Source organism: Stylophora pistillata, chromosome 6 (genome assembly GCF_964205215.1).
Source record: "Stylophora pistillata chromosome 6, jaStyPist1.2, whole genome shotgun sequence".
In the NCBI taxonomy this organism is placed as follows: Eukaryota; Metazoa; Cnidaria; class Anthozoa; order Scleractinia; family Pocilloporidae; genus Stylophora; species Stylophora pistillata.
In genome coordinates, this window is record NC_142524.1 from 32,119,150 (window position 1) to 32,139,890 (window position 20,741).

The 20,741-nt window shown below is 39.9% G+C and overlaps 2 protein-coding genes and 1 long non-coding RNA gene across 6 annotated transcripts; 2 read left to right on the forward strand and 1 right to left on the reverse strand.

Moving 5' to 3' along the window:
* The first annotated feature begins 1,901 nt into the window (after nucleotides 1-1,901).
* On the forward strand, nucleotides 1,902-19,041 carry LOC111340925 (uncharacterized). Of its 3 annotated transcripts, none has more exons than XR_015988491.1 (5): nucleotides 1,902-3,686; nucleotides 4,245-4,384; nucleotides 4,856-4,970; nucleotides 5,497-5,575; nucleotides 18,947-19,041. XR_015988491.1 is itself a non-coding variant. In XM_022947852.2 (2 exons), the coding sequence occupies exons 1-2, from the start codon at nucleotides 3,429-3,431 to the stop codon at nucleotides 4,323-4,325; spliced, it is 339 nt and encodes a 112-aa protein (XP_022803587.1). In that variant the 5' UTR covers nucleotides 1,902-3,428; the 3' UTR covers nucleotides 4,326-4,839. The 3 variants fall into 3 exon arrangements, 1 of the variants encoding a protein (XP_022803587.1); XR_015988492.1 differs by having other exon boundaries at nucleotides 1,902-3,474; XM_022947852.2 differs by lacking the exons at nucleotides 4,856-4,970; nucleotides 5,497-5,575; nucleotides 18,947-19,041 and having other exon boundaries at nucleotides 4,245-4,839.
* LOC148729441 (uncharacterized) lies at nucleotides 8,244-20,737 on the reverse strand. 2 transcript variants are annotated; one of them, XR_015988493.1, is made up of 4 exons: nucleotides 20,267-20,636; nucleotides 19,669-19,749; nucleotides 18,940-19,112; nucleotides 8,244-10,517 (listed from the first exon to the last, which is right to left on the reverse strand). It is a non-coding gene; the product is annotated as an uncharacterized LOC148729441 (long non-coding RNA). The 2 variants fall into 2 exon arrangements; XR_015988494.1 differs by lacking the exons at nucleotides 19,669-19,749; nucleotides 20,267-20,636 and adding an exon at nucleotides 20,643-20,737.
* LOC148729442 (uncharacterized) lies at nucleotides 10,909-14,860 on the forward strand. The gene has a single exon (XM_088763044.1). The coding sequence runs from the start codon at nucleotides 10,909-10,911 to the stop codon at nucleotides 14,743-14,745; it is 3,837 nt and encodes a 1,278-aa protein (XP_088619170.1). The 3' UTR covers nucleotides 14,746-14,860.
* Nucleotides 20,738-20,741: the final 4 nt, after the last annotated feature.

Genomic DNA, 20,741 nt, shown 5'->3' on the forward strand with positions numbered 1-20,741 from the left:
CGAAAACTAAGACCCCCGGTCTTCCTTTTCGTAGTACGAAAACGAAGACCTTGTAAACAGAGAACCGTAGAAATTACAAGTTAAACAGACATTAAACAGCAACAACGCTTAGTAATATAATACATTACACTTCACGCGTTTCTTCCCATTATTATCCGTATTATCATACGGCCCGTCTTGTCTGTTCTGTTTCGCTATGCGAGCCACTTTGGTGTTGATATTCTCAAGGGTTTCCTCGGGTAAACTTACAACACATATTATTATTCTGGAACAGCAGACAGAATTCGAACGCTAGCCGCCTATGATTTATAGTTAGCATTGCGTGACAGAATAACAGAGAAGGCATTCTGTACAGGAAAAATTACTCTTGGGTTCTCTCAGTTTCTTCCCATTATTGTATTGCCCGTATTATTATACTGCCCGTATTATTATACTGCCCGTATTATTATACTGCCCGTATTATTATACGGCCCGTCTTGTTTGTTCTTTCTCGCTATGCGAGCCAATTTTGTGTTGATATTCTCGAGGGTTTTCTCGGGTAAACTTACCACACGTACTATTATTCTGGAACAGCAGGCAGAATTCGAACGCCAACTGCCTTTGATTTTTAGTTAGCATTGCGTGACAGAAGAACAGAGAAAGCTTTCTGTACAGGAAAAATGACTCGTGGGTTATGTGAATAAATAATAGATTTCTACTGTATTTCGCAGCTAAAATAGATTCTCACGGCCGTTAAGCTTTCTCTGCTGGAAAATTCTCGTTAAAAAATAAGCAATTCTATTGGCTAATGCAGGGTCTTCGTTTTCGTAGTAGAAAACGAAGACCCCCGGTCTTCGTTTTCGTAGTAGAAAACGAAGACCCCCGGTCTTCGTTTTCGTACTACGAAAACGAAGACGGGTCACCTGGCAGCGAAATTGCAGAAGAGATTTCACGCTTCAAATGTAATGAATTGCCGGTAAAACAGAGAATAGGACAAGGTTCCTTTGGAGATGTTTACACAAGGGCCTCAATAAGGCTAAGCAGGCTTTATTCGGGCGCGTACTCTCTTTTTTTGGCCTAGCGCGCACTGCGTGACGGACGTGTACAGTGAAAAAGACACGATCATGCGAATAACTCTTTTATCTTGTTTTGCATTTTTGATTGGAATACCTGTACCACGGTGTATCAGGAATGGAAATGTTCCAAATAAACACAGTTTAGTTATGTTATTAAATTAAACCCAGGTGACCCTCTTCGTATTAGCTGAGGAAGCTTGAACTTTCGAAAAACCGACATAGTTGAATTTTTCACCGCTCCATCTCAACATGTGGCTTAAGTTTCGCGCAAAAATGTTTCCCTCGGCCGCACGTGCGATAGTCGGCCTTCGACGTAAATTGTTCAAAGGAAGCCATCGTTTTGTCACACCGCCAGCAACGAGATCGTGTTCTCTCACCGTACACGTCCGTCACGCAATGCGCGCTAGGCCGAAAAAGAGAGAACGCGCCCGAATAAAGCCTACTTAACTTTATTGAGGCCCTAAAATATTCCGATCGCTCCTTCGTCAGGGATGTCTGTTCCGAACTTGGACTCAATGCATAGAAAAACAAATCCAAGAGCCGAAAGCAGTGGTGGTTGAAGAAAGACCAAGAAAAATCACGCGCAAACTGTCTCAACATATCAAAAGCTGAAATAACAATCACTAGTGCTCGGGGTACTTCCACAATCGTACTTTCAAAGGATTGTCTGCTTTTAATAAAGGATCTTCGTTTTCGTAGTACGAAAACGAAGACCGGGGGTCTTCGTTTTCTACTACGAAAACGAAGACCCTGCATTAGCCAATAGAATTGCTTATTTTTTAACGAGAATTTTCCAGCAGAGAAAGCTTAACGGCCGCGAGAATCTATTTTAGCTGCGAAATACAGTAGAAATCTATTATTTATTCACATAACCCACGAGTCATTTTTCCTGTACAGAAAGCTTTCTCTGTTCTTCTGTCACGCAATGCTAACTATAAATCAAAGGCGGCTGGCGTTCGAATTCTGCCTGCTGTTCCTGAATAATAGTACGTGTGGTAAGTTTACCCGAGAAAACCCTCGAGAATATCAACACAAAATTGGCTCGCATAGCGAGAAAGAACAAGCAAGACGGGCCGTATAATAATACGGGCAGTATAATAATACGGGCAGTATAATAATACGGGCAGTATAATAATACGGGCAGTATAATAATACGGGCAGTATAATAATACGGGCAGTATAATAATACGGGCAGTATAATAATACGGGCAGTATAATAATACGGGCAGTACGTATAATAATACGGCCAATACAATAATGGGAAGAAACACGTGAAGTGTAATGTATTATATTACTAAGCGTTGTTACTGTTTAATGTGCGTTCAACTTGTAATTTTTACGGTTTTCTGTTTACAAGGTCTTCGTTTTCGAATTACGAAAAGACCGGGGGTCTTCGTTTTCGTACTACGAAAACGAAGACCCTGCATTAGCCAAAAGAATTGCTTACCTTTTGACGAGAATTTTCCAGCAGAGAAAGGTGAACGACCGTAAGAATCTATTTTAGCTACGAAATACAGTAGAAGTTGATTATTATTGAGAGAACCCAAGAGTAATTTTTCCTGTACAGAATGCCTTCTCTGTTATTCTGTCACGCAATGCTAACTATAAATCATAGGCGGCTAGCGTTCGAATTCTGTCTGCTGTTCCAGAATAATAATATGTGTTGTAAGTTTACCCGAGGAAACCCTTGAGAATATCAACACCAAAGTGGCTCGCATAGCGAAACAGAACAGACAAGACGGGCCGTATGATAATACGGATAATAATGGGAAGAAACGCGTGAAGTGTAATGTATTATATTACTAAGCGTTGTTGCTGTTTAATGTCTGTTTAACTTGTAATTTCTACGGTTTTCTGTTTACAAGGTCTTCGTTTTCGTACTACGAAAACTAAGACCCCCGGTCTTCCTTTTCGTAGTACGAAAACGAAGACCGGGGGTCTTAGGTCTTAGGTCTTCGTTTTCGAGGGTCTTCGTTTTCGTAACACCCCCTTACATAAATTATATACCTAGAGTTGACGTGTTGATAAAGCGCATTAGAAACCATACGTTTTAAGGCTGCTGCGTCTTCCAGCGGTAACATGCGCAACTGACGTGCAGGTAGTAGGTTGAAACGTATGGTTTTTAATAACACTCTACTGCGCTTTGAATAAATCAATTCAATCATTATTTTTTTTTGGTATCTTCATCATTTGATTTAGTCCAGAGTACCAATATGGCGAACGGGAAGCGCTTCGATCCTGTGTACATACTTTAATGGCAGGAGACTTTGTAATTTTTCAAAGTTAAAACCCAAAGAGAAGTCGAAGGTGTGAAAAAAAAGTTCGAAAAAAAGATTAGCGGCAACCCCTTTGGATGAAGACAGAAGCGATGAAATGCTCTCAGTTGGCGAGGTCGACCTCGAACTAGACGATGACTTGGGTGAGGAACAGCACTCTTACGCTTGGCAAGATCAGGGTGTATTGAAACAAATTCAGGCTGAGAGTTCGGGAACTGAAACATCACAGGAACAGCCATCTATTATTCAAGAATACGTGCTGCTTCTCTGTCGATTTGAAGCCGTAACCATGCTAGATTACGAGACTCTGAGGTTTTGCCTTCCCAAGTTCGGTAACAGTCAACACAAGTTTTTGGTGGGTATTTCTTCTTAGTGGTATTTAATACTTCATTCATCTGGACCGATGTAAATTTTCTTGTTTGATTTGGATTTATATTTTAATTTTGTTGTAGTTGTAGTTTTTAAGCTAAAGTGTAGTGATGCAATTAGGGTCACTGTTTATGTACATTTGTATTGGCCCTAGGTAAATAGGCTTTGGTAAAGCAAAATAATTTATTTTTATATTTATAACCAGACTTTTAAATGATCTACACTTGTCATACTTGTAGCTTTATGCTGTTCTTGCTAGCACCATTTGAGTTCCACTGTATGTGGCCACATGGCCAAAAGGCAGTTTCAACCAGCAGTCAAAACAAAAAGAAAATTAATTTAAATTTTCGCTGAATGGTCATGCACAGTGTAATGGGGAACACTGCTAGAGTCAGTTGCCTCTTGGTGGTTGTCAAGCCTCCCTTAAGGTTTGTTTGAAAAGATTTTTTTCTAGGAGGATTTCCAATGTCATTGTGCCATTATATTTTGAAATCGATTTTTAAATCATTCTAATCAGTTGTATCCAATGCACTTTTTATCTTAGGAAAAATCCTACATATGTCTTCATAGAGAGGAAGACCCATACAATCCATGGTGGAGGTGCCTGTTGGCTCTACACATGTAGCTGTGATACCAGAAGGTCATCACTGGTGAATTCATTGGCATCTGATCTACATCTGAGAGGTGCTAATTGCTTTGGTATTGCTATCTTGAATTTTTTTGGATATTTCTGTCTCAATGCATTTTTAGTCATCTGTTGATTGCATGTATACATAGAAGGGCTGCTTTTTAAATGCTGTTGGTGATACTTCCAGTTACCTGTCTTTTTCCACTTAGAAAAAAGAAATTAATGGAAAAAGGTATGCATGGTACTTCAATTGATTCCCTTCAAGAATCAATTAACAGTGACCTCCCTTGATTATATTAAAAGACAACTACAGTTAGTTAAGACATTCAAGAACAAGAAAAAGAGCAACTTTAAACTTCTTTGCTATATGTACAGTAGATTTAAAAGGGATTTCTGATATGTTTCAGTTTTGTTTCCTTTTTCCCTTTTTTTGTTTTTTGAAACAAGTTAATAATTTTTTTATTTTGATGTAAGTATTAAATGCCAACAATAATAATACTTAAGCATTTGTCTTTTTATTGTTATAGATTTTTTGGCTGAAGATTGTGGCCATGTTAAGGCATTGCTTGTTCTTCTGAAAAGAGCTTTTGCAGAAGACCAGATGAGGTTGTATACTCATATACAGAGGATCATAATTACTCAGTAAGTCACTTGTCATGTGCTTATAATGTACAGCACCACACAAATTAGTTGATTAGAATACATGCTTTGCATCTACTGCCACTCTACTATCATGTTCCTGACATTGTTTGATTTCTTAAAAGTGTATTTACTGCTTACTACGTAACTTCTGGACTTATGATGAGGTGTTGTAGACAGCCATGGTCCTCGTTCCTGTTGGAATGTCATCAATTTTAACAACAAATTGTTTTGTGTGAGAACGTTTTGAATGATAATACATTCAGATTAAATCTTTCCAAGCAGGCCTACACATGTACCATCACCAGTCACCTAGGTCAGAGACCTATACCCAGCAATAGATCTCTCAATCATGTATCAAGAATTGATAATTTATGGAGAACGGGCCTTCCCAAACCCATTTTCATCTCTGGCCTACTACAAATTGCCTCATTTGACGTCTTTAAAATCCAAAGCTAAGAGTACATTATGTATTAAGTCCATGTTTAACAATAATAGTTTTATTTTCTTATCAAAATTTCTTCTTCAGACACCTTTGAAAGTGGTTAAATTAAATAATTCATCAAGTTTGGTGTGTGTACTTGAGCCAAATCCTGCTATAGTGTCATGTGAGTAGGGATTTTCCTGTCTATCTTGCAGTAGAGAGAGAGATGTCTGTGATCATTTAAAGTATCTTCATTATCTTAAAGAAAGTGCACACGAAGCACCAGATGATGTTCTTGATTTGGTGCTTACTGCAACTGCTGTCACTTCTCAGTGTTCAGCAGCATCCCCAGCTAACAAATCTGTTATTAGCCCCGTCTCACAGTTGGCAATTCCTTTGAACTTAATGGGGTCTTTGCAATATGTTTGCATGTATGCCCCTGAAAATGTGTTACCTGCTTGTCCAAACACTGGTGCACTGCTTCTTGTGCCCACCTTACCCCCTACGGGTAGCTTACTCGAGAAGTGTCTAAACTGTCACAGCCCCTGGGATAGTGAGGACCCAGTTGTTCATTGTTGGACACAGAACTCCATTAGGTTGTATACAAGGAAGCATTTGTATTAGTGTAATGGTAGGTATAGCCATATCGTTGTCTCTAACTGTTCTGTAATTATGCATGTAATGGAATTGCTGCTTGATAAAATGTGTATAAATAAGTAAAATGATTTGCATTTGATAACAATTTTTAGTGTGTAGTAGTGTAGTGTGTAGTGTGTAGTAATATTCTAAAAATATTGGAGAATTTTGTAATTGCACTCCTGTCATTTCATTGTCTGTGTACTCAGCAACCATTGTGACTCTGTGGTTATGGATTTAGCGTATAGCAATTATTTACATGTTAATACATGTAAAGCAATTATTGCTATAAAGGATAATATTTTTGAAATGTTTCTATGCAGGTTTATTGTGTTCATTTTTAGTTAATTTTGGTAATGAGTTTTGCTTATGCCTGTCTTAATTGTTTTGGAAGTCTATTACAGACCATGCTCCAATTTACCCTGCGGAACCAACGTGCAGTATGATTTAAGAGATAGTGGTATTCTGTTCATGGGAAAATTTGCGATATCGTACGATATCATCAAAGACTATATGTTTCACTTCCTAGGGGAAAGTTAGGAGTTCTTCGTTGTTCATACTAGGATGCATTTCTGTGCAATTGGCGCACTTTTATTGCCTAATAACACATCGCCCTATATCCATACAATGCACAGTGTGTTTTGTGGAGTGTGGCTAGTCCCCGTTGTTGAGAACAAAAAAGATTGAAGAGAGAATCAACCAAACAAAGAGTGTTAGGATTTTTACGTCTAACCCCCGTACCCAGACCAGTTTACAACACCGAACACTACCCGTTTTGAAACAAAGTAAAGTCTACTGATCGTGATCCTCATTACTGCGCGCATAGTTTCAAATAGGAGACACGTTGTAAAAAGGATACAGAATAAAGAGATAATCAAGTTTGGTCTTTTTCGTCACATCTCGACTCTTCACAGAGTAGTCGTGTACGGGGACTGTAAAATAGCATGGATTGCATAATGTGGGTATACGATAACCATCATAAAATAATTATTGGCAGATCGTAGGGGAAAAGTGTGTTGAAGAAGGTGAATAAAGAGAAAAGTTGAATCAAGTTTGTCTATATTGTCACATCTCGATTCTTTACTGAACAGTCGTATACCGGAACTGTAAAATAGCATGGTTAACATCGCCATTATATGGGTATATGATAACCATCATAACGTATAGGCAGATCGTATGGGAAAAGCGTAGTGAAAGAGAGGCTGGGGTTAGGGTTGATAAGTTGAATGAGGTTCGTCTATATTTTCATTTCTCGATTCTTCACAGACTAGTCGTTTACCGCCGGGGACTGTGAAATAGCATGGTTACCGTATCCCCATAATATGGGTATATGATAACCATCATAAAATACAAGAAGATCTTACGGGAAAAACGTAGTGAAAGAAAGGCTGAATAAAGAGATAAGTTGGATGAAGTTCGTCTATATTATCATTTCTCAATTCTTCACAGACTAGTCGTATACAGGGACGGTGAAATAGCGTGGTTACCGTATCCCCTTAGTATAGGTATATGATAACCATCATCAAATATAGGAAGATCTTACGGGAAAAGCGTAGTGAAAGAGAGGCTGAATAAAGAGATAAGTTGGATGAAGATCGTCTATATTATCATTTCTCAATTCTTCACAGACTAGTCGTATAAAGGGACTGTGAAATAGCATGGTTACCGAATCCCCATAATATGGGTATATGATAACCAACATCAAATATAGGCAGATCGGAGGGGGGGAGGAGAGCGTAGTGAAGAAGGTGAATAAAGAGATGAGTTGAATCAATTTTGTCTATATTATCACATCTTGATTCTTTGCGGAACAGTCGTGTACAGGGACTGGAAAACTGCATGGTTACAGTATCCCCATATTGTGGGTATGTGATAACCATCGTTAGTATATACTAAAACAGTGGATAGCGTTGAAGGCGCTTTACTCAAACGGCGAACATCCTTTGCAATTCACTTTTGAGCAACTCGCGAGTTTTGCGAGCCCGAAAATATTGTGGGCATTCCTGGAATAAATTAATTATAAAGTATCTTTTTGTGCTATAATATCTCACTGATTTAGTATGTACTTAAAAACAACTAATCACCTCAGTGTCGGTGACTAGTTGTGAATAGTAGTTAGTTATTATATTCTCGACAAAATATCTTTTGTCTGATTGCCAATGACGAATGCATAAATATGTTAAAGAACGCTAACTCTGGAAATTTAGGCTTAAAAGTTCAGTGAAGCTTATGTTTATTTCTGAAACGCTATAACGAAAATTAAGCTTGGTTTGCCTGTCAAAAAGAACATGCCAGCAATTTGGAAACCACTGAAAGTAATACGCACCGAAGGCATGCAAAGTAGCGCAACGGCGAAGTACTTTTGTTGAATATCTAATAAACACATCTCGATTCTTTACAGAGCATTCGTGTGCCTGGACTGTAAAATAGCCTGGTTACAGCATCCCATATTATGGGTATATGATAACCATCGTAAAATATAGGCAGATCGTAGGGGAAAGGCGTAGCGAAGAATGTGACTAAAGAGATTTGTTTGATCAATTTTGTCCATGTTGTCACATCCCGATGCTATAACGTTTGTATTCCCTTGAGAACATTCGTGTACGGGGACTGTAAAATAGCATGGTCAACGTATACCCATATTATGGGCATAGCCATTATGAAAAAAGCAGTTCTAGAATTAAAAATGTTTTAAAAAGCACGCAGAATAAAAAACTATTTTATTTTTTGAACACGGCTTCGGTAGAGTTCAAGTTTATACCGAGACTTAGCCAACTCACATATCCACTCCTACCCTACCACTCTTTACTCAAAGTTTGTTTTATTATGAGGACGACTTAAAACGGGGTTAATCTTGTGCATTTTACCCTAGCGATTTAGACCATACTTTAATGCCATTACACGCAACTGAAGAACGGAGTTAATTTCGAAATTTCATCACGTATTTATGACATGTACAACTCTTACTTAAAACCCAATAAAAACTATATCCCCGTTTGGTTTTGCCTTGACTACTTAATAGCAGGCCTAATCTTGCGAGTTCCTACTACATGACTTATCATCTTCCTGTAACATGGGAATACGGTAACCATGCATTTTAACAGTCCCGATACACGACTGTTCTGTAACTAAGGAATCGAGATGTGACATCATAGGCAAAATTGATTCAACTTATCTCTTTATTCACTTTCTTCACCCCACTTTTTCCCTACGATTTTCCTATATCTTATAATGATTATCACATACCCATATTATCGGGATACGGTAACCATGCAATTTTACAGTCCCGGTAAACGACTGTGCTGTAAAGAGTCGAGATGTGACAATATAGAAAAACTTGATTCAAATTAATTCTTTCTTCTGCATCTCTTTCATTACGCTTTTCCCCTACAATTTTCTTACATTTTTATACGGTTATCACACACCCACATTATGGGTATATCATAACCATGCTATTTTACAGTCTCGGTATAGGACTACTCTGTGAAGAGTCGAGATGTGACAAACTTGATTCAACTTATCTCTTTATTCTGCATCTCTTTCACTGCGCTTTTCCCCTACGATCTGCCTTTATTTTAATGGTTGTCATATACCCATATTAAGGGCATACGGTAACCATGCAATTTTACACTCCCGGTACACGACTGTGCTGTAAAGATTCGAGATGTGACAATATAGACAAACTTAACAACGATTCAACTTATTTCTTTCTTCTGCATCTCTTCCACTATGCTTTTCCCCTGCGATTTGCCTATATTTTATATGGTTATTACACACCAATATTATGGGCATATCGTAACCATGCTATTTTACAGTCTCGGTATAGGACTACTCTGTGAAGAGTCGAGATGTGACAATATAGACGAACTTCATTCAACTTATCTCTTTATTCTGCATCTCTTTCACTACGCTTTTCCCTACGATCTGCCTTTATATTGATGGTTATCACATGCCCATATTATGGGGATACCGTAACCATGTAATTTCACAGTCCCGGTACACGACTGTCCTGTAAAGAGTCCAGATGTGACAATAACGACAAACTTGATTCAACTTATTTCTTTATTCTGCATCTCTTTCACTACGCTTTCCCCCTACGGTTTGCCTATATTTTATGATGGTTGTCATGAACCCATATTATGGGGATACAGTAACCATGCTATTTTTCTGTTCCTGTACACGAATTTTCGAGAAGGAATCGCGAGAGGTGACAATATAACAGAACTCAATGAAGCCTTAACCGTTCCATTTTACAGATACCGTAGACCGCCAATGAGCTGCAATGATGTAATGGTCTGTAAATCGAACCACTGTAATCTCTCTACTGTTATTGATATATCCAAAATGCGGGGATAGGTTAATAACAGCAAATTGTTTCGAGGTTATGTTAAATCTCTAAAACGGCTTCTTCAAGGACGAAATTTAACATAAAATAAGTTGGAGCGATAGTAGTTGAGGCCTTCGTTCTTCATTATCACTTGAAGGACTGCCTGCAAATAAATAGGATGTCCGGGTAAAAATGAGTTTGAATAATTGGTGGTTGTCTGAACCCAGCCAACAGTCATTAATGTGCGTAGAAATATTTCAGAGAAACGACAAAAATTTACCGGCTGGAAAAGGTAATACTAGTTATCAATAAATATAAATGACTAAAATGATGATGACAGTACTAATTGTAACGAGAGCTCACTCGGAGATCACGTGCACCTCAGGTGACACATGAGACAGCGGTCGATGTTATCTAATCGCATAAGGTTTTAGATAAAAATATCTACGTGAGAGCGCACGTAGTTTATAAAAATAAAGACTGTTCGTTACCTAGAAATCGTGTGATTTTGGTAGAACGAAACATGGTACCAGGAGTGTAGCCTCTTCGACACGATGACAACTACACCACCTCAAGGTTCAGCGAGTGTTCAAGCGCCGACACCATGTTATGGAATGCAAAGCAATTTACCAATTCCGTCGCGATTGAATTTGGCAGGAAATATTTCAGAAAACTGGAAAAAGTGGAAGCAAGTGTGGGATTCGTTCGAAATCGCCTCACGTCTCAACCAGCAAGAAGATAAATACCGTGTAGCTACTTTCATTACCTGCATTGGAACCGAAGCCCTCGAAGTCTACAATGGTCTTCCGTTCGAAAATGAAGAAGACAAGAACGTAATGAATACAGTCTTGGAGTTGATGGAGAGGCATTGCATTGGCCAAACAAATGTCATTTACGAGCGATACTGCTTCAATAATAGAAAACAAGAAAGCGGCGAATCATTTGACACGTATCTCACAGCGCTCAAAACTCTCGCGAAAACGTGCATTTTTGGTCCACTCACCGACGAATTAATTCGTGATAGGATCGTCTGTGGAATTTGTGACACGGGAACTAGGAAGAAATTACTACAAGAGCCGAAATTAAATCTTCAGAAGTGTATCGATGTATGTCGATCAGCCGAAACAACTGCATCGCAAATGAAAGTCACGAGGATATTGGCTCCTCTTCTATTAGCTATTTTAATCAATTTTAAGCTTCAATTTTATTACAATATATACTTGGATGAAGACTTTGACTCTCTCAAGCCTATTTGGAGAGGAAAAAGTTCGGTTGGTTGCGACGTCTTTGGAATTTCCTTCTCAGCTCGTAAGTGCTACTCAACAAGAGTGCACTGTCATGATAGACTTCGAAGGCCTATCATGAAATGGGTTAAACATGGTTATATACTGCTTGCGGCGACGGATTGCTCCCTGTTAACGATAGACATTACAGTTTTTATGGATGTGGAGACGAACCCTGGTCCTATTTCTTCAGAGAAGAGCTATGATCTACGAAAGCAAACCTGGTCGAACGAAAGTAAGATTCCATGTTATGGAAGAAACTATTTACTCGGTTTGAGAAAGAAATCTGGTAAACCTTCGAGCCCTGTCTTAGAGACGCTTAAGAAACTACAGCTGCTCAGGTTTCGTGGTAATCGGGGAGGTTTGAGAAAAAATGTTCAGCATGTGAAGGAGAGATCTATTCAGAATATTTCTGTCGTCATTGGACGAAGGGCGGAAAGTGGGTTTGCTATTCCCCGACTGCGGGTTGAAAAACGACGAAACCCTAGCAATCTCGTCAGTGTACCAAAACAAGTGGTGTCCCGCGAACACACCTCTGTTAGTTCTGGTCAGCTTGCTGTCCCTAAACTTTTGTTTATTAACATCTGTAGTTTGGGGAAAACAACTAGTCGGGTGCGAGCGGTTGTGGCTCTGGAGGCCGACTTAAGAAATAATGACATCGATGCTTGTGTTGTGTCGGAAACTCATTTAAAAATTGAGGTACCCGATACGGTGGTCAATATCTCGGGTTATAATATCTTCAGAAGGGATAGGAATTGGTCTGGATGCGATCTAAGGAATGGGGGAGGTGTTGCTATCTATACAAGGAGTAATCTTTCAGTTATTGATGTTTATCGTTCTAATTTATACGAGTTTATTTGCCTGACTGTGTTGCTGCCAAGTGGGAATTACATTCTTTTATCTGGTCTTTATCACCCCCCGAAGACATCATACCAGCAATGCGATTTAATGGATTATCTTCTTAATGTCTTTGACACAATGCTGGATAATCACCCAAACGCTACTATTGTTTGCGGTGGCGATCTTAATCACCTTGATCTCACGAGACTTAAACGCATTACTGGTTGGACTGCTTTAGTGGATTTTCCAACACGAGGGGATTCATTTTTGGATAATTGTCTTACAGATAGGCCAGAGCTCTTCGGAAAAGCTTTATCTATAAAGATGCTGATTAAGACGGATCACATTGGATTTATAGTTCCAGCGGGCAAGAAACTCAAGCCTATTCGTAAGAAAGTGCAATTTAGGGATTGTCGTGAGCATAGGAAGCAAGCTCTTTACCTTGCCCTCGCATCAGAATGCTGGGATGATGTTTTGGAGGCGGATAGTATCGAAACAGCTGTGAACATCTTAGAATTGAAGATCCTGGCAAATATTAACTGGTGCATGCCTTTACGAACGGTTTCCCTTTCGTCCCGTGATCCAAGTTGGATGACACCGCTAGTTAAATACATGCTACGTAGCAAGTCTCGCATCTCTGTTTTACGTACTAATAAGCATAGAGAGCTTAGTAGAAATGTGTTGAAGGTTATTGGCGAAAACAGAAGGATGCTTCTGGAGGGCAAAATGGGGAGCAGAGAATGGTGGAAAAACGTAGACTTGATATCTCAACGCCGGCGGTCCACAAACGTTTCGCTGGATAGAGAGACCGCTCAAGATTTGAACGAGTATTTCGGCGACCTGTGTACGGATGGCGATTACGTTGAGCCCGCGTTACTTGAAATTGGTCCTGAGGTGAAAGTCCCGGAAATTAGTGAACGATATGTATGGAACTCACTGAGTACTCTAAAGAAGACTGCAACTGGTCCTGACCAAATTCCGTATTGGGTGTGGAAAGACCATGCGGAGATCCTCACTCCAATCATTACTAAGCTATGGAATTTGTCTCTCGCTACGCACCAATGGCCTAGATCGTGGAAAAGGGCAAGTATAGACCCACTGCCAAAAGTTGATGTTCCAGTGGCAAGAGGGGACTTCCGGGGGATCAACGTAACCCCTGTAATAGCAAGAGCCCTGGAAAAGGCAGTCTATAAGATTCACGCCCAAAGGCCGGTAGAAGAACAGTTGTTGAATAGTCAATTCGCGTATAGAGAAGGAGGGAGCTGCACAGATGCTCTGCTACTTATACAGAATAAGATCTGCAAGTTTCTTGATGATCCCAAGTGCAAGGCAGTGCGGATGTTCGCGATGGATTTCAGTAAGGCCTTTGACTCTGTGAGCCATCAACTCCTTGCTGAGAAACTTAAGAGTCTACCACTTAACCCGTATATCATAAACTGGTGGTTAGGTTTTTTGCGAGATAGAAAACAAAGAGTTATTTTCGGGAATCATGTCTGTAATTGGAAAACAGTTAACAAGGGCACAACCCAGGGTAGTGTTTCAGGACCTTATTTGTTCAATATATTTCTTAACGATCTGGAAATCAAATTAGGGAACGAGACACTTGGTTTCAAATACGCTGATGACTGTACGATTATTGCTCCGGTATATTATTATAAAGATCACTCTGTAGACTTAATAAATCAGTTTTTACAGTGGGCAAGCCAAAATAGAATGAATTCAAATTCTACTAAATGTAAAGAGCTTATTATGTATAAAAAAGGTCACACTGCCGAGGCCTACAAAAGTATTTTTGGCATACCTCAGACTAGTACAATAACCATTCTTGGTCTCACGTTTCAGCCGAACTGCAAATTCAGTACTCACCTAAAAGAAAAGTTAGGTAAAGCTAATAAAGGGTTATACGTTATCAGATGCCTCCGCAAGGAAGGATGTAGCCAAGCAGAAGTAGATGTTTTATTTAATTCCATTGTCCTACCTAATATCACTTATGCTCTATCTGTGCATGGGGCCTCTGAGTCAGAGCTAACTATAGCCCAGCAGTTTTTAGATCGTTGTTTTAAACGTAAATACATATCTAAGAAATTAGTGATAGGTGACTTACTTAAAACGCAAGATCACAAAATTTGTCGCAAGGTTTCAACTATCCTGAGCCATCCTCTTAGAGCCTACTTCCCTGAGACCAAGATCACGAGGTATAATTTGAGAAATAAATCCCCTGTCATGCCCGCTATTCGCACAAACCGTTTTAAGAATACATTTTTTTAATAGAATTGTTTTTAAGTATAATGTAGCTTTGTGAAAGTGTACTTCCTGTATTAGATGTAACATAAGATATGTAATTTTATCTTTTGAACAATAAAGACACACAGACACACAGAAACGCACTCAACCACAAAGAGAAAAAAGACGGCAAAGACGCCAGTCCTAAGTTAGTTAATTGCAAATACTGCGGCAGAAAACACGAGAGATCAAGAGATAAATGCCCAGCGTTCGGAAAAGAATGTGCGAAATGCGGCAAAACAAATCACTTCGCCAAGCTATGTAAACAGAAACTTGGTGGGCGACAACGAAGAAAAGAACGGATTCACCGAGTGCGAGACGCCAAAACCTCGCAGGATTCGAGCGATGAAGAGTACTGCTTCACGATTTCATCCGGAAATCTGGAAGAACAAAGTGTCAAAAGTGTCAGTAGTCAACCCATCAAATCGAAAATCTTCGCAACAATGGAGATCAAAGGTCATCCCGTTCGTTTTCAAGTCGACAGTGGCGCCACCTGTAATGTGATAAGCAAAAACGATTTACCGAACAAGTGCCGGATCGCGCATTCGAAACAAGTCCTCAGCATGTTTAACGGATCGAAAATGGAAACCATTGGTAAATGTCGTGTTAATCTGGTAAATCCCAAGGTTGATGAAGAATGCGAAACAGAGTTTGTTGTTGTCAATAACGACTGCACGCCACTGTTGGGTTCCAAAACGGTGCAGAAAATGAAATTAATCAAAGTGCGTTACGAGAATATCTCATTGGTACAAGAAAAGACAGAAGTAATGGGCCTAACGATGCAACAAATAACAGCAGATTTCCATGACGTTTTCACTGGAGAAGGAAAATTTGAGAAGAAACTTCACCTAGAGTTGGACAAAACCATTAAACCAGTGAAACAGCCTGTTAGGAGGATTCCAGTGGCAATGAAACCCAAGTTAAAGCAAGAGCTCACTCGTCTCGAAGAGCTTGGAGTTATCAAAGCAGTTGACACTCCAACAGATTGGGTCTCAAGCTTGGTACTTGTTAAGAAGCCCAACGGCAAGCTTCGCGTGTGTATTGACCCTCAGCCACTAAATAAAGCTTTGAAACGCAGCCACTACCCTCTTCCGGTCATCGATGATCTCCTGCCGGATTTGTCAAAAGCCAAAGTCTTCAGTGTGTGCGACGTTAAAAACGGGTTTTGGCATGTCGAGTTAGATGAAGATTCAAGCTATCTTACAACGTTTGGCACTCCATTTGGTCGGTACCGGTGGCTGAAGATGCCCTTCGGCATATCGCCCGCACCGGAATATTTCCAACATCGTTTGGATCAAGCCATCGAAGGCCTTCCCGGTGTGCGCACAGTTGCAGACGACATCCTCATCTCGGGTGAAGGTGACACTGTGCAAGAAGCAGTGAAAGATCACGACAAAAAACTGCTAACTCTACTTGAAAGGTGCCGCGAAAAGGAAGTGAAACTGAACAAGGAGAAGTTCAAGTTGAGGATGACAGAAATCCCCTACGTTGGTCATGTGTTAACAAGAGATGGTCTAAAACCAGACCCATCCAAAATTGACGCCATCAAAGACATGAGTCGACCAACAGATGTGAAAGGTGTACAGCGGCTTGTTGGTCTAGCGAACTACCTGACAAGATTCTTAAAGAAGCTGGCAGACATTTGCGAACCTCTTCGACAGCTAACGCGCAAGGATGCAGAATGGCATTGGAGCGACGTCCATGAGAGCGCCTTTAAGAAGATCAAAGAAGCAGCTTCCCAAGCACCTGTCCTCCGATACTTTGATCCCGCCAAAGCGACTGTACTTCAATGCGACGCCTCGGACACTGGACTTGGAGCTACGCTCTTACAAAATGGTCAGCCAGTGGCATACGCATCGCGATCCCTGACGGATACAGAACGCAACTATGCGCAAATAGAGAAAGAACTGCTAGCCATAGTGTTTGGAGCCGAGAAGTTCAACCAATACACTTATGGTCGCAAAGTGATTGTTGAGAGCGACCATAAACCACTTGAAGTTATTTACCGCAAACCCCTCGTAGCAGCCCCCAAGCGTCTACAACGAATGCTACTTCGCCTGCAGAAGTATAACCTCGAAATTGGTTTCAAGCCTGGCCAGCACATGTATCTGGCAGATACACTCTCTAGAGCACCCCTTCCCAACACCACATCGCGCGATGAAGTGCTAACCATCGACAAAGAAGTTGAAGAAATACATATGGTCGAGTTTCTGCCACTCCGCAAAGCTAGCCTAGACGATATCCGTAAAGAAAGTCTGCGAGACAGCACGATGCAAGCACTTGAGAAAGTCATTCGAGAAGGGTGGCCTGAGACCAAGATTGATCTCCCTTGTGACGTCACCCCATACTTCAACGTTCGTGACGAGCTATCAGCGCAAGATGGAATTATCTTCAAAGGAGACAGATGTGTAGTTCCAAAATCCCTCAGACCAGAAGTTCTATCCAGAATCCACCGATCACATATTGGCGTGGAAGGATGCTTGAGACGCGCGAGAGAAAGCGTTTTCTGGCCAGGAATGAACACAGCGGTGAAGAACTTTGTCAGACAGTGTGAAACTTGTCGAACCTTTGAGATCTCCCAGCAGAAGGAAACACTCCACCCACATGAGGTACCTGACCGGCCATGGTCCAAGGTTGGTGTTGATCTGTTTGAGACAAACAACCGACATTACCTCGTGACCGTAGATTACTACAGCAACTACTGGGAAGTCGATAGGTTGGAGTCCAGTACAACATCTAAAGCGGTTATCTACAAATTGAAGCAACACTTTGCAAGGCATGGCATCCCGAACACTGTGTTTTCCGACAATGGCCCACAGTTTGATTCGGACGAATTCAGGAGATTTGCTCGAGATTGGGAATTCAATCATTTAACCTCAAGTCCCGGACATTCGCAGTCCAATGGTATGGCGGAAAGCGCAGTCAAGACTGTGAAAAGGCTTATTAAGAAGGCTAACAAAGATGGAACAGATCCTTGGCTCGCGATCCTCGACCACCGAAACACACCCTCAGAAGGCATGAAAAGCAGCCCAGCACAACGACTAATGAGTCGTCGAACAAGGACCCTACTCCCAACAAGCGAGAAGCTCCTTAAACCCAAACTCTCCGAAAGTGTCCAAGAAGAAAAATGGAAGACAAGAACCAAGCAGGCATTTTACTACAATAGAAACGCTCGAGATTTACCACCACTGAAAACGGGAGATTCAGTACGCATTCAGCCCACAAGTAACCCCAAGGCACCCTGGAAGAAAGCCACTGTTCAGGAACAAGTGAACGTGCGATCCTACAAAGTCCTCACAGAAGATGGCTCTGCCCTTAGACGAAATAGAAGGCATCTGAAAGCAACTACAGAGTCTCACACGCCAACAACCCAGATGCCCCAGCAGACAGAACTTCCCTCGCCACCTAAACACATTGAACAAGAAACTAACGCCAGTGGTCACTCCAGCTCAGAAGTAGCGAAGCCACAGGAGCCAGCGATCAAGCAGCCTGCGACTGATCTAGCATCGCAAGCTTCCAAAGGCAACCAGACTCGCAGTGGTCGAATAACGAAGCCCCCGTCTTATCTGAATGACTTTGTTCGTTAGCCTGAGTCAGTGTCATGAGAGACAACGACATTACCGGACTTGACTAGTTGATTCTTTTGGATATTAGTTTTGATTTTTTGTTTCTCATGTTTGTTTTGATTGTTCCGTTGTTTTCGTTTTGTTTCTTATGAAAGAAAGGATGTAACGAGAGCTCACTCGGAGATCACGTGCACCTCAGGTGACACATGAGACAGCGGTCGATGTTATCTAATCGCATAAGGTTTTAGATAAAAATATCTACGTGAGAGCGCACGTAGTTTATAAAAATAAAGACTGTTCGTTACCTAGAAATCGTGTGATTTTGGTAGAACGAAACACTAATCACATTAACAACAACAACGAAAACGACAAAATAAGAAATAATAATGACAATGGTATAATAATAAATATAATTAGAATAACTAGAGTTACAAGAAGAGCAACAAATGGAATATGTTATTTTATCATGGCCAGTGCCGCGTTGTATTGATGTGTCAGTATAGCTTATTGTTTTATTGAAATATATAAGACTCCATTTTGTATAAATGGAGAAGAGTAATCATACAAGACCTATATAACAATAAAATGAGTAAATAAAATGAAAACAACTTACCCTTCAGGCACCCTTTGAAGATCATCATGGCTGTGAAGGAATGAAGGATGTGGCTTACTCAAGGAAGGATACACAAGGCTGAAAAGATCTTCCAGGAAGTTGACTAGAAACACCTTAAGATGGGCAAGGAGCTGACTACTCTTATTTTCAGATAGCTTGATATGACATTGGCTCTAGTGAAAGAAAGAAATCAATCAATCAATCAACAAGGCTGTGGTCTAAGAATCACAGGGTGCCCACAGGTTCTCATGCAGGAAGTGTGGGGTGCCTAGCTCTCAGAAGCATTAATAAAAAGGAAGTTATGCAAGTTTTTCATTAAGACAAAACTTGGTGGCCTGAGGCACCCAGGCTCTGCTAGACAACAGGGTGATTCAAATGAATGCCCAATTACAGTAAAACTTGCATTAAGTGGGCAATCTCAAGACCCTTACTAATTAGTGTCCACCCCATATTAAACACTCAGAATCAGCTGGTTCTAGCAAATTGTGCAATTGATAGCCAGTTTATAATTGACTCCGTATGATCATGATTGAGTCATTAAGTGCATCAAGCATATACAAATTATAATAAGCTACTATATAAAAATGATTTTTTTTGGAGAATGATCAAGTCTTCTTGTGCTCTGTTACAGCAGATTGCTACACAAACAAACAGCATGCAATGTATGGTTAAAGACTCTGGCATGCTTCAGTAGGTATAGGGTAGATTGAACACTTGGCTATTACAAACCTTTTCCATGTAAGGCCCAATTAAGTTGTAAACCAGGCAACAAGAAAACTTACTTATAAAGTACTTAACTGTACGGTCTTTCTGCAATATAACAAATATCCCTCAAAAAATATCTATAAAAGTCAGCTCAAAAGGATTAAATTTGGGTACTAAACAAATTATCAGCTCTGTTTAAGTGTCAACATGCTAATTAATAAACCTGTCCTCTGAATAAAAGTTAAGTTTACATTTACAGCAAATATGGGAAAAAAAATATTTGTGACCAGCTGTACTAATAGTGTCCATTAAAACAGGGTGTCTGCTTTACATGGGATTTCACTGTAGCAATGAATAGCCAAATGTAAATAAAATTTTTTTTTTTTGTTTTTCTTTTAAATTTCCTTTGATAACCATGCAGTACAAAAACTATAACTGCAGTGCCATTAAAAAATATAACTCATGATTTATGAAATTTACTTACAATTTGGCTCAATCTATATCAATATTATCAGCCATTTTAGGAGCTACATAACTCCTAGACAATTCAAAAAACTTTTTTAAGGCTGATAATCACAAAAGCTGCTTTCTTTTGTAAATGAACTCTTAACAATAGGCTCACCAGTACTACTTCTTACAGCTGAAACAACAAGTGACCTTACGTCAGGAACACTGAGTAGTCTGACTAATCAGCCTGAATTGGAATTTTATTCCTTATTTGCATCCAGTTCTTGTAACTGGTTGACACTTCTTTCAGGCACTGCCATGAATTTTAAAAACAAAAAACCTTTCAAGTATTGGTACATGTACACACATATAAATTATATATGAATTTTCTTTTTCTAGAAAACTGGTTCATTAATTATTTTCTTCTTCAAGACTTGGATATTCATGGTTGTGGCATACTATATCCTTTCATTAAACAAACTAAGCTAAAAATTTACATGTATCATCTTTCACTAAACAAATAATCACCATGCAATACTTCTTGAGCTTACATTGATCACATATTCTTCCAAAAGACTCCACGATGCTTCTTTGAAATGCACTTTTTTCAAAGGACAAAAAAGGTTACTCTAATTCTGATGGACCTACAA

Bases quoted from the DNA above. Each gene is read 5' to 3' on its own strand.
- LOC148729442 (XM_088763044.1), top strand. From the start codon at position 10,909: ATGACAACTACACCACCTCAAGGTTCAGCGAGTGTTCAAGCGCCGACA.
- LOC111340925 (XM_022947852.2), top strand. From the start codon at position 3,429: ATGCTCTCAGTTGGCGAGGTCGACCTCGAACTAGACGATGACTTGGGT. The intron at 3,687-4,244 runs GTGGGTATTTCT...TTTTTATCTTAG, and splicing joins ACAGTCAACACAAGTTTTTG to GAAAAATCCTACATATGTCT.